This window comes from Drosophila yakuba, chromosome 2L (assembly GCF_016746365.2).
Source record: "Drosophila yakuba strain Tai18E2 chromosome 2L, Prin_Dyak_Tai18E2_2.1, whole genome shotgun sequence".
NCBI lineage: Eukaryota > Metazoa > Arthropoda > Insecta > Diptera > Drosophilidae > Drosophila > Drosophila yakuba.
The window spans coordinates 17,231,637-17,245,725 of NC_052527.2; the positions used below are offsets into that span (position 1 = coordinate 17,231,637).

Here is a 14,089-nt window from a genome sequence, read left to right on the forward strand (position 1 = left end):
TCGGGGCCTGTGGGAAACTGGGCAAACAAATGGTTGCTTTCCAAAATAATTAGATTTGCCTTTGCCAAATCATCCTTACTTGCTTGCCAGTTAATCGGCTTTGCGTCCAAATAGGAAAATCCATTTCATAAATATTAACGAAGTCCCCGTTGTGGGAAATGCATTAGCATAAAAAGAACTCGTCTTCTTGGCCAGAAGTGCCCCACTTCACCTTGTGCACTCTTAGGAAGTGAACAATTGACAAAATCTACTCCCATCAAATATGCAGCATAGACCGCTCGTGTGGGTTTTCGAATGGCTTTTTTTTCATTGATTTATAATTTATGGCGAGTAAAAGGTCGTAACCTTCTGCACATTCTGACTTTCCAATTCAATTAGGAAGGCGACTCAAGCACCGGCAAGGCTTTGCAGCGATAAGGATACAAATTAATTGCATCGGTACGGGAAAACAAATTAAATTAAAAGCCTAAAGCAGGCACATTTCCGACTGCCATTAAGCCGATTTCAGAAATGTAAATCGCGTTTCTGGTCCAAAGCCCTGCAAGCGCGTAGTTCTGCGAAGTGTCTTTTGAATGGGATTTATGAGCTAGGTGCTTGTTAGCCGGGTTTTCAAGAATCCAGACATAAACTGGCTTATATAACGAGCATGAATGCTGCCTGCCATTCAGCTTTCGAATGTCGAATGCAGTCGCTCGGGCGCTCATGTGTGACACTTTTGTGTGCAGCGCCCCCGCCCTTCCAGACAAAAAAGAAAAATATAAAGGCAGAAAGGCGGACAAAAAATGGGATAAGATAGCGATGTATAATATAAAAATATATATTCGCATATTGGCATGTTTTGACATTTATCGGCACGTCGCCTGACATGCCGGGAAAATTATTTTCATGCTAGCCTGCCCTTCAATACGTTGGCATGCAAATGGGCTCCGGATGGCATTCCACTGCTTGCCGACTGCTTACTGCTTCAGCTTTCTGCTAACTGCTGCTCCTTACTGCTTAGTGTTTTTGAGATAAGCTTCCGCTTTGGTCGGCTCTGCTGATTGACTGAACAGAACCCTTGATCCTTATTCCCCTTTTTTCCGCTGCTGGCAAGTTGCCATTGTCCGATTACATTCTGCCAAGCTGGCATTCCATTCCGGCACCAGCTGCTCCTCATACCCGTCCATATCAACACACATACACCTCCACCCTTACCCGTATCTATGGCCATATCCAGGCCAGTATGCCCACCCAAAAGGGCAGCATAAAAACGGGGCATCATAAAAAAATGGCGTCAATTGGCGACGCGTTAGCCTGACAAATTGCTGAGCTGTTGCGAGCTGTAAAAAGCGAAAATAATGGCTGACTTTTGAACTGCTGGCCGAATGCTTTGTCAGGCTTTGAACGAATATGTGAACATCGTCCCGAAAACCAGGCACCAAGCCACAGAGTTCGACGCTTCGGGATGCCGGCTGGATGTTGGTTTTCGTTTAAAAGTGAACAAACTGTCACGTTACGGGAAATTCAAGCGATCAAGCTAGCTTTTCTAGCAGTAAAAAATTGTTGCACTATACACATTGCGGTTAGTGGTTGACTGCAAACGTTTTACACTCAATGGCAGCGTCCAAGGGAAGGAAAATTAAATCTTTCCGCTGTGTGCATATATGGTGTCTTTATAAATTCAGCTGCAAACTGGGAAATTTATAATACCAAAGTATCTCTTTAAGTTATCATATGTAAGGAATTTGTCCTTAAATCTACTTACTTATTACTTACTTATTGCAATTACCAATTAAAACCAAAGAGTTCGACTATCACATACCTACTACTTAACTAAGTAAACGGTGAAGGGGATAGATATAATGTAAGCAGCAGTGCGTTTGTCTCTGAATTTGCACACGAGCGCCACCTAGCGCTCACGACTCTCTGATATCAGTGACAGTACTACGCCTTAGAATTTAAATTTTAGAAAACTTGTATTTGGGGTTTTGCTAGATAATTGGTTTAACAACCCAACAGACAGAAAAATTGTCCACCATTCCCCTACAGAGTTTTGTAATTTAAACGGTCATAGGAACGGGCACGGCAATAATGTTCTAGACAGATCCGTACCAATGGGCAAGTCAATTAAATAAATGGGAAAAATCAAAACATTTCTCAAATACGGGGCTAGACAGGTTTGCTGGTTGTGGGCGTGACAATCTTTTGAAATCTCAGCATGTAACGGGCATAGAAATAAACCAACCGATGTATAATAAATTACTCCAATAGGCTGCATGGGATTGCGGCCACCTTGGAACGTCAAGGACGGTTCGAAAGTTCACCCCTTGATCCAAAAACCTGGTCAGTTCTAAAGCAATGCTTTGTTGCGAGCATTTTAAAAAACAACCGAGCTGGCGACCGCCGAGCTGTGTTTACGGTCCGTAAATTCCAAATGCAGTAACACCAATAGCTTTCCTACATTTGTTCAATGTGGCAGTATTGGGCCATATTGTATGGCCGGCAGGGAGAATAAGGGGAAAGTGCAATCATTTTCGTTTTGCGACTGCTTGACTTTCTCCGCTGGGGGCAATCGTGTTACACTGTGCTAACATGAAAAGGCTTTGCGGATGGCGATGGCAACGTAGTTTGCAGGGTTAACAAAGCGAAACGATGTAAAGTTGAACAAATGCGCTAAAAAGTGCTCTACTTTCGTTAATTGGTAGCATTGCCAGTCGTAAAGTGTGCTCAAATAAAGCTGCACCACTCGTGCTCTTTAAATCTTATGTCTCCATTTGTCATTTCGGGAAGGTTTGGCACTTTGTCATTTGTCAGTTAGGCGCAGTTTTTTTTTTACTTTGCAATTGGCCATTTTATATTGGTCCCGCGACGAAAATCCATCAACAAAAATATAAGAAGATACCACAAGAATAACACAGTTGCAAACAAGCATCAATTGATTTCGGCTTGCAGCTGGCAGCACTTCTTTAAACCAAATCATGATAAATGAGCTAAACGTCGAACCAATAGCCATTAAGACAGCGATAGCCGCAAAAACATGCTTATGTGGCAAACATATTTTCCACGAGGGTATCGGCCTTCCGATAAAAAGAAATGAAAAATTTATTGTTCATCCTTTAACTTTTATTGGCATCCATGCTTTTCTGGGCTACTGCTAGTCGTTTATTTTTACGCAACAACTCAAAAAGAGAAAGAAAACTAATAACCGAACTTCTACCAATTGGCAGCATTTAGGTTCGTTCCCAGTGCAACGTAATCTCAGATGAATCCTGCTGGCCGAAGTATTCACTTAGGTTCCTTGCAACACCGAGTAAATCATTTTCTCCACTGCACACTCCCGGGGTTTTCTTGTGGCCTGTGGCCAACTTCCACAAATTGAAACCACAGAAACTTGCCGAGCCGTTTTAAAACAGTTTAAAAACAGTCGAACTTCAGTTGCTGCACACTTAAAGTTCAATTTACAAAGGCTTTGAGTGGCTAGCTGCATGTACATACCTGGCCAAAAATTCAAAAGAAACTTTAAGTTTGTTAACTTTTCTGTGATAATGCAAGTCCTTTGAATATATTTATATATATGTACATATATATAAGATTCAGCTTCAACGAAGTTTAATAACGTTTTCACTAGTATTTCGAGTTACGTTATTTATTGTATTATTTTCTATATAAGTTTTAAAGGCTTCAAAAATGAACCTAAAGCATTAACTTGATCGGACCAATTAATTAAGAGACAAGCCGCGGAATATCTCAAAAACATGTTTAATCTATGAATTCAATGAAAACTTTTATTTTGGCCAATCATAAATTTGTTTCTCTAACATATTGGTCTATTACCAAATTAAAAAGTTTTTTAAAATTATCTGCAACTTTGTTCGCTTTCGTAGAAGCAGTAAAGCTCGGTCTTTTTTGTATGCTAGTTTAATATGCACTTTATCATAAGACCCACTTTAAAATTAATATATTTTTCCGAGATAAAGTGGTACCACTGTACTGGGGATGTCTAGCGTTGCACCAAAGCGTAGCAAAGCGATGGCAATGAGCCGCGGATTTATTGCATCCCATAAACAGAGTTCTCAGTGGGAGCCAGCGCGCTTGCCGACTTTAAGTGACGCATTAAAGCGCGAGATATGATGGTGCGGACTTGAGATATGGGGACGATGTGGCAGTCTGATGAAAATGAGACAAGCTGCAAATCGGAGAAAACAGCAGACAATTCATACTCGTCCAAAGAACCAACGGAGCGAAAGCAAAGCCAAAGCCAAAGCCAAAGCAAGACCAAACCGAAGGCAAGGGAAATATTTGCATATGTCAAAGTGGAAGGCAAATATGGCATGCAATTCGGGAGCAAGCTCGCAATGGTTGACTGCATAAACCGCACTGCATGGCCACTAACAAGTGCCGAGATGCTCTGAAGGGGCTGCTTTGAAAGGGGCCCCTGACCCCGTCCTGAGCATAGGCGCCCCAGTTTTTGTTTGCCCCAACTGCGGCACACTGTGCCACATCGGCTTGCATCCCGGAAACTTTCTGCCGACGGCAGGCTGCTACAAAAATATGTGTCAACATATTGTCGAAAGCTGATGTTTTTTCCTGATGTCGGGACAAAATGTTTACGGCAACAAGAAGGCATTCGGTCTATGCGTTTTTCTTTGGCAATTTTAAAAATGCAATGCCGAATAGCCTGCAAAAACGGGGTTTAATTACAAGAAAACAACATCGACTCAACGACTCCTGCATTCCTACACAAATAGCAAAAAGGCAACACAAGTACAAGAGCTAACAATAAGCTCTGAGGCATAGTAATACAACACTGGGCATTATCTTTATATATTTCATTTAGGTTGAAATATAATTGTTGGCGAGGCTAAAATAAAAAAATATTACAATAAAGTGGCAATGTTCAAGTTAATACGTTTTAATTAGTGTTATATTATTTTTGAGCCATTTTTGGAAGAAAGTTATTTACTATATAAGCCCTATTTTCTTTCTTTATTGACTTTGGTTGTGCATCTCTGGAGATTTTCAACTCTGAATTTGATACAAGTTCTTTTGAGCAAAACAGAATTCAGAATAGCAATGATGTAGTGGAAGTGCTAACGAGACTTTTCAACATTTTCAACATAGCCAGCCTATCTATAGAAATTGGGGAAAAGATCTTTCAATGGAGCGGTTTTGTGCGGTTTGTGGGCGTTAGAAGGGGCGTGGACAAAATGGTTATTGTATATCAATATTAATTGGCAAGACAATTAATAAAATGAAAACCTTAAACGAGACTTTTCAACGTTTTTCTAGCCTATAGAAATATGGGAAAAGAATATAATTAAAAAATGTATCTTTTAATAGAGCGGCTTTGTGCGGTTTGTGGGCGTTAGAAGGGGCGTGGACAAAATGTTTAATGTATATCAATATAAATTGGCAAGACAATTAATAAAATGAAAACCATAAACATTTTTTTTCTTTAAATTAGCGCGACTGCTCTTGGGCGTTACTAACCTCAACGTTCTAACGTTTATAGTTCCTGAGACCTCGACGTTCATACGGACGGACAGAGAGACGGACAGGTATACGGACAAGGCTAGATCGACTGGACTAGTCAACCTGATCAAGAATATTTATACTTTATATGGTCGGTTCCTTTCGCTTCTTCCACCTGTTACATACTTTCAACGAATCTGAATTACTATTTTATAACAATATAGTAACAATCAAGTAAAAAATGTGTAAATTACATGAGTTATTAACGTTAGCTATAAATTTGGTTTAAAATTGTTGAGATAATAATGTTTATTACGAATTTCCACCCAAAGGACAATGGGTAAAAATAGGTTTGAGGACTTTAAAAGTGGCTATGCGGTGAATGGTCCTAGCAATTTAATTGCTTTTAAATCAGACCCCTAACCATGAAAAACTAATTAAAGTCGTGGGGCGGGGCAATTTATGGAGATCAAGTAGCCACCGCGTTGTCATAGCAATAAACCAAAGGACAAACAGCAAAGGACACAACTTAATCGAAAATAGCCAGAATTTTTGGGGTGGTAGCCGGGCAAATGACATAAGTAAGCGGAAAAGAGCCTCGAGAAAGCCTGCAAATGAATTGTGTTTTAATTGTGCGGCATAAAATTGTGAAAATACGACGTCTGTCGACCTTAACCATTTCTTTTCGGAGTTTCAGGTCCATTACTTTTCAGGTGAAAAGAAAAGCGGCCATAAAATGAATGAATTAAAGCTGTAAATCGTTGGAGGGTCACTACAATTTGCAGCCCTAGTATCCCATAATGTCACCTAATTAACAGCTCACTTGCCGGAAAATTAAACTCAACATTGTGAGGGAGATTTCATCACTGCACTGCACAGAATTAACGACTTGGCCTGCCTTATGGAGAAAGAGGAGGCTGGTTATGAGTACTATGCTCAATTTTAAGCGACTATGTTTGGTGTGTTTCCCCATCAAAAAATTTATTTGAATGCAATTGTGCAGCAAGCTCATTTATTTGCTGTGTTATTTTCACAGCGTTTTCGACGTTTGACTGACATTTTGTTGCCATTGCAAACGCCATTTGTGCATTTTATGCGACTGTAATCCTCTCAACGGCGGTCGATTGTGACTTGTTTAAATGAGAAACAACTTTGTACGTCTTTTGTGCAGTGCCAAGGGCCAAAAGTTGCAAAGTCTTTGCTTAGTTGTTGCGATTACATTTGTTCTTCTTTATTATGCCCTTCCCGGCAACTGCAAGACAATGCAGAGCTATAATTATGCACCTTATCAGCAACAAGGGAAGGGAGTGCTACCTGATTTCACCTCTAATGAAAACTTGCAACAATTTGCAGTTTACTACTCTTCCACGACGGCAATAGGTCATTAGTTGCTAGGTGCTCGTCTCCTACATTTGAATTATGGAATGAAGGATACAACCTCTAAGCTAAAAGTAAAACTTTCAACGAAATGGCGAAAACAGTAATAGGTAGTAGTAATATTAGCCATATTACAAGCTATTCCTATAAATAGAAGACTAAGATGATTTTATTTAAATTAGATACGCTAAAATGTTTCATCAATGTACATATGCATGGTTTAAACATTGATTCTTCCATAATCGCAACTGAACTTCCTATTCCCAATACCATTAATACCTTCTCCTTTCCCAAATATGTAAGCAAGATAGTATGTATATGGAAGTCAAATGTAAAGGTGAAGATTGATGTTAAACGAAATATAAATGTAATATTCTATGGCGTAGCTTAGGGCCGGAGAAGCTATAGCTGCAAGTATAAGATCATTTAATTTGTTGAGGCCATTTAAATTATTTCGAATCCTGATAATAAATAAATAAAATATTCTTGTTATCGTAAGTGGCCCTCTTATTTACCTGAATTGCAATCATGACCCTTAACCTGTCAGAGTGCCACAATTTATGCGCCCAATTTGTGTGCCTGGCTTGACGTTTGCCGAACTAGTAGGCTCGCCCCAAGTAAATGCGATTGGGAAATATTTGTCTGCATGTCGCCATGCAAACATAAATTAAGTTGCAGGAAATCTACGTAATTTACGCACAAGGATTTCATTTCGGACTATGTGGGCCATTTTCCTCGGCTTTATCCATAAGTTGTTTATTTTGTGGCTAATGTAATTTTTGGCAAATAATCATCTAATTTGTTTTCCCATGCCTGCCTGCCTAGCTCGTCGCGTATGCATTTAATTTATGAATCAGCCTGACAGCTAAATGATTTGCATGTAAATGCGGGATCTGCTATCCAACTTAAATACTACACTAAGATTTATTTTGCTCTCGTTGTGAATGCACCTTTTAGAGTGCTTACGATTAATGTGATTAAAAATGAGCATTAGATCATTGGGTCAATCGATACAAAAAAGGAATTTACATGCCCTTAAACTATAAAATAATAATATATTATTTTATTCATTTATTAAGTGAGTAGATAAACACGAAACTTATTTGCCATCGTCACAAATGGCAAGTTGTTGTTACAAAATTAAATTGACATTTTTCCTTGTGCAGAGCTGGCAGTTGTAATTGTCTTAAGCTGTTAAATACCAAGAACCAACAAATAAAAAGCTTTGAAGCCTTTCACGACTTAACCCTTTTGCCATTTCGCGCTAAGGGGCTCCAACAGAAGCCCCAAAGCGTACGGCACATACTCGTATTATGGTCCTAGATCTCAGTCCAACTCGTGGAAAGCAAAACCAACTCGGGTTGACACATGACAAAGGTGCCCTTTGAATCAGAGCACACGGATCCAGCTGGCTGACCACAAAAGAGGCGGCCCACTCACAAATGCAATTCCTGCCGAGATTTATGGCACCCCCTGGCTGGGTGCAGAAGTGGAATCAGAATCCTTTTGCAAGTTGGATCCAAAAATGGGCAAAGCTCATCACGCACTTGGCTCAAACGTGCGACTCTGCCCAGATGACATGTTGATGCCGTCTACATTCAGTTCGAGTTCAGTTCGAGTTCAGTTAGTTCAGTTAGTTCAGTACGTGGCCCCATCTGACGCACTATATTTGGCCGAAATTAGGGACGACTCTACTACTCTGCGCAGAGCAATTGACGTGGATTCCACTCGCCAAATGGGAGGATTAGGACGGGAGTAAGATGCTTAAACACTTTTTAACATCAACGGGCTCATAGATCATGCAAATCGTCACGCAAATAAAATTCTCGTAATGCTAAAAGCGACACAAACAATTTAATAAAATCCAGCTTAAAGGAAATTTACATGCTCCGCAGGGCTCCCAGATATTTCACCCAACCAGCGTCATCCATCCCCCAGAGGTTCGGAAACTGTCTTATTTGTCTGCCGCTGAGTTCATAGTGAAAGTTTTTTTGCATGCCATACACGACTTTTGGCATTTCTTTCTTTATTTTTCTCTTTGCTCCTTAGCCGTCTGTGACTTGGTTGACTCGTTTAACTTTTAAACGAAGTTTGTCTGCCGACATAGTTTCTTTAACCTTGTCCTTCAGCCGAGCTTTTTCCCAAACTGAATTGGTTTTCGCCTTGCCGTTAGTCCAAACAAATGGTAATAAGCTCAAGTCTTTGACCGCGATTTTTCGGTGCAGAAACATATTATGCAAATACATAAGACTCGGCTATGAACTTTGTCAGGATTTGGCTTTAAAGTGTTTAAAGTAATCAAGCTATTCCCTACGAACACTCAAAAAAAATTAACGATAATGCCATATCGATAAATGAGATCACATAAACATGGACGTAACAGGCGGCTACTTTCGAAATCGATTTCAAGGAAAACCATACATAAAGACAAAAATTCTAGTAGCATTCTTGAAGCATAAAATCAACTCTCTTAAATGGTTCAGATTTAACTATTTTATTTTCCGCGATTGGGATTACGCTAATATGCAGATGTTAAAAAGCCACTTCGTTATTCAAATGTGATTTACACGACCAGGCTATATGCAAATAACCAAAGTCTGGCGACCGACAATGAAATCGTGTTAAAGGTCACCCATCTTCCCTTTTTCAACTTATTTCCGCACGACTTCCAACATCCACGAACCAAATTTAAATCATACAATGAAGAAATATTACACCTACGGCGAAAATTTCATTTTTGCTGCGCCTTCGGGCTGATATCAAACACAATTTTCGGAGGTGCGGGGAATAAAAAGCAATCATAAGAATGAAAGTGCGGAGAAAAAGTTGAACTAAAATATGATAAAATTTGAATACATTTCTTTGCGATTATACGTGGCCGAAATGGAGCTGTATAAATGCAAATATGCGTGTAATCAGCTTATTTACGCATGTTTATTGTATCACGAGCCTGTCGACCAAAATTATATTCAATTTGTGAATCATATTTTCTTAAGGTTTCCATAAGCGGTCAAATGGGGAAAAGCTGGGAGAAAACTTAAGTTGTACATTAATACCGACAGCGGTCATATGGGGAAAAGCTGGGAGAAAACTTAAGTTGTACATTAATTCCGACAGCAGGTCGGCAAATATATAATTACATCAGTTTTCATAACATTTTGTATAGAAAATATTGTGAAAGCAACTACTGCTCGTAACTCTTTTCATCCGGTTTTCATTCGGAAAAAACTGCCTCCGTCTGTCTTCCTTTTTGAACTGTGCACCCTGCAATCCCACATGGCGAATGCGCAATTTCATTGTTCGCGCGGCGAAAATTTTGTAATTTCAGCTCTGGGCAAAGTTATTTACCGTAAAAATATAACTTTTTCTTGCAGCTATTTTTCTTTTCCTTTGTCCTTTTTCTCAAGTGGTTGCTTGTTTATGGAATTTTCATTTGTCTCTTTTTTCACTTCCTTCAGCGTTTCTGATGGGACATAAATCTTTCGCTCGCTTTCTGTGATTTTTATTTTATGTAAATACAACAGTCTCAGAACTGCAGAGAAACTGTCAGCAGTGCACAGTTACATATCATTCTGCGAAAATCTAATCTCAGTATATAAAAAGAGTATCTCTGGAGTTTTTGCAAGCCGCTTAGTTTATTATTACAAATTCCACGGGAATATCCACAACAATCCTCCCGTAAATCCGTGTTTTTTAGAAACCGGCACTCTGGTTCATCCGGTGATAGTCTCGACCATTATAACGCACTGTAGTCCAGTAGTAAATTACGTCCCCGTCTTTTAGCTCCACATCTCGATTGGTGTACGTCCATCGGCCATCTTTATCCTTCCCAATGATATCTGCCGCCCAGGTCTGATCATTTAGATCAGCAATTCGTTTGTTCAGACTGCCGTGAAATGCGAACAGTGATATTCCCGGCTCATCGTCTATAGATACTTCAAAACCCCGTCGTTCTGAAGAGGTTACGCGAGCTGTTGGAACTTGATAACCGGACATTATATTGCAAACTAAACGCAACAAGTCATTCTCTGTTTGAATGAGCAATATTATCATTGTAAATATGTGAATGAAAGTGTTCCCTTCTCTAGAGATAAGAAAAGTCAATACTAAAATATATCATTGGCTAGTCTGAGTCATCAAGCCAATGCATTTGTTACTGGCAATTTTGTTTTGGTTAGAAGCAACCTGGGGTCGATCGCAATCTAATGACCGATTGCATTGCCAAAATTTGCAAATAGATAAGTAAGTAATATTTGTTCGCCGTTTAAAAAATTCTGTTTATAAATGAATTAAATTAGGTCATTATCCTACAAAATTATAACCATAGTAATCTATAGTTTAAGGTAATAAGGCATGAAGACATTAATTCGCAAAAACGTAGTTTAATTGTATACTGCCCATCAGTGCATGTTAGTACCCACTCTACGGGATAACGTGTTGTTTACTGTATCTATTTAGTTTCTTTGTTGTGGGGCTCAGATGACTAACAGTTCCAAAAAGCATTTAGGACACGTCCAGGAGCTTAAGATAGTTCGGGTCCACTTTTCTCTGGAATTTCATTGTTTGCCGCAGATCATTTACTACTGCACGCGATAATTTCACACACAAATGCACCCGAAGAGCCGGCTAAATAAGCCTCACGCCTAATTGGAAAATATTGTCAGGCCATTCCGTTGCTCCTGACAGCGTCAGCAGCTTCTGGAAGCATCACATCCGGGCTCACTTCATCCGGCAGTCACACTTGACTGCTGATTAATTAAGTAAAGCAAATCAAGCGAGGAGCAGAGATCTGGGTCAAGTAACAGGATCTGTTAATTAATTTTGCTTAGTGCATGTGTCCACCCTGACTTGGCTAATGGCAGCTGACTTTATTTGGCTTTAAACCAGAAACCGCTCAAAATAAAAATAACAAGAAAAATATAAATAAAAATAAAAAGAAGAGAATAGATGCGGAAAGCACGCAGCCAACTCCCATTGAAGGCACAACAAAGGCCACAATGGCCTCCCCCGATCCTTATGGCCATCTGATAGTCTTCATTACGGCCATTCCTGCTGTCGTTCTCATTGGAATCTCTTGTTGTGTGGCGCCACTCAAATGTTGCGTATGCGCCCCCTATGCTCAGTGAAGCCCACAAAGACAAGGCATTTGTATAAAACACATAAAAAAATGTTTGAACAGGCAGCCTTTCCGGGGGCGTGGCTGAGGTTCCACCCGGAGATTTAGCGGGGGATTCCCCCGCCAGGCACAAACTACATTTGCCAGCCATACACTATAAATAAGCGCCACATGCTCAACATTTTTATGCTGTTTTATTACGTTGCGCTAAAAGGCAAGCCCGAAATTGAACCAATTCCGAGTCCACAGGACTCCGCATCCGCATATCCTGGATCCTCGCCTCTGCTGCCAGAACCTTATTATGTGCTAGATTTAACGCCCTCCGATAGCCAAACGCTTTTGGCGGAGAAAATGGCTAAAACTATGGGAATAAATGTAAGTTTTTGGTATTAAAGCACACCGCCTTACAGTTCAAATTGATCATGACTTAATGGCCACTGTGGCACGCTTTCTCTGAAATCTTTTATATTAAAGAGCTGACCTCAAGTAACATATTTTTCAATTTTTAAATACAATTTTTTCAATATTAATTTTGAATAAGAATTTCTATTCCGAATAAGAATTAGCTTAAAGTAACCCTGAAATTGAAACAGGAAACCTCTTTAAGTGATTCCTTGTGAGAACCAAAAAAATAATGAATATGAACTTTAAGAAGTCTATGCTTTTTGTGGCTATCGAAAAGGGGAAGCACTGTTGACCCACTTCAACAAGGAAGGACAACAGCCGAAAGTCTTGCTTGCTGTTTCCATCTTCAATTCGCCATCAAACCTAAACCCCAATAATATCCATGGCAATGCAATAAAATTAAAGTTTTTTGTGCGGTGCCCACAGCCGTCCTTTTCCATTTTCCTTAGCAGAATGTGTACCTGCGGTTGGTGTTTGCTATTTCGCCCACTTTCTTCAAACCCTCTAGCTTCTTTAGTCAGCAAATCGATGAGCAGTCGTAAAACGCTGCCAAATTTATTGCATACTTGTGTGCGTGAGAATTACGTGCGGGGTGCGTGGGCCTTAGAAGTTTTACACACTTTTGATTGGCTTTTGGACAGCTTAAAGTTTAATAACAAAAGGCGTAAATTTTATGGGCGAAATCATTAAATCGTTTAACGCAATGTGTGTGTATGTGCTCGCGTGATTTAGTTTCGAGAATAATACCAAATTTTGTAATTGTAAAATTTACCATGCAAACCACGTTGACTGTAAATTATTGTATTATCGCGCATAAACAGATGGCACGTTTAATTAATTTTGTAAATTAAAACAAAATATTTCATTTGCTTTGAATGCAAATCGAAACAATTAAACTACACTGCATTATAATGTCGCAGTCATTGAATCAGTCGCGGCAATAACAGTAAACTAACAATATTGCCACTGGCCGGCAGACATCGTCAAATTAAATGGCCTGGCCACAATGCAACAGTTAAAACAGCGGACAACAATGGCCAGAAGCAGGCACTTGAAGTCCGGCCAAATGGCCTACTGGGCGCAGCACGGAAAACTGCAACATCAGCAGCGGATTGGGGATGCTGGGGGGGGATGCGGATGCGGATAGGGCAGGTGGGTTAAGCCTTATAAAATGCCGGCACTCGACACTGGACTTTAAGTCAATCGAGGCATAAAAAGTGTGCGCAGGAGAAGCTCAAGAGTTTTTCCTTCCACATCACAGCGAAAGTTTACCATGGTTCTACCGAGCAGACGGGCATTTATCAGGAGATAAACGTTTATTCAGGAGAAGGATATTTCTGGAAGTGCTTCTCTACACACGACTAACGAGCGAAAGGACCCTCGAATCCTAAACGAAATGATGAAAACTTGGATGAAGTGGCATACGCGTATATATGTGGGCTGCACTTATATTCCCTCATTTCCTCGAAGGCGCATTCTTACTTTGTTCATAAGAATTAATGATAATTAAATAATATTTATCAAGAGCTCTATATTAGATAATTTGAATTCAAAGAATACTATTTTCTTAAGAGTACTTGTAATTGTGAATACGAACATAATAGGATGTTTACGAATTTCTTTTCACATAAAAGAGATTCAGTAAGTTTCCGGATTGACATTTTTTAAAAAAATGGATAAATTGCGCTTGCGATAAAGAGAGCAATCAAGAAATACTCCATGGGGAAGAACAGAGGTAAT

The 14,089-nt window shown here is 39.7% G+C and overlaps 2 protein-coding genes across 2 annotated transcripts in view; both read right to left on the minus strand.

Annotated features, from left to right (window-relative positions):
• Positions 1-14,089, minus strand: part of LOC6528602 (metabotropic glutamate receptor 2) — an 84,853-nt gene that overhangs the window by 67,461 nt on the left and 3,303 nt on the right. The gene's annotated exons all lie outside the window — the stretch shown is intronic.
• LOC6528605 (gram-negative bacteria-binding protein 3) lies at positions 10,438-10,839 on the minus strand. Its single transcript, XM_002089612.3, has one exon. It carries the CDS (start codon positions 10,822-10,824, stop codon positions 10,522-10,524), a length of 303 nt encoding a protein of 100 aa, XP_002089648.1. The 5' UTR covers positions 10,825-10,839; the 3' UTR covers positions 10,438-10,521.

Coding starts and splice junctions, on each gene's coding strand:
- LOC6528605 (XM_002089612.3), bottom strand. CDS start 10,824: ATGTCCGGTTATCAAGTTCCAACAGCTCGCGTAACCTCTTCAGAACGA.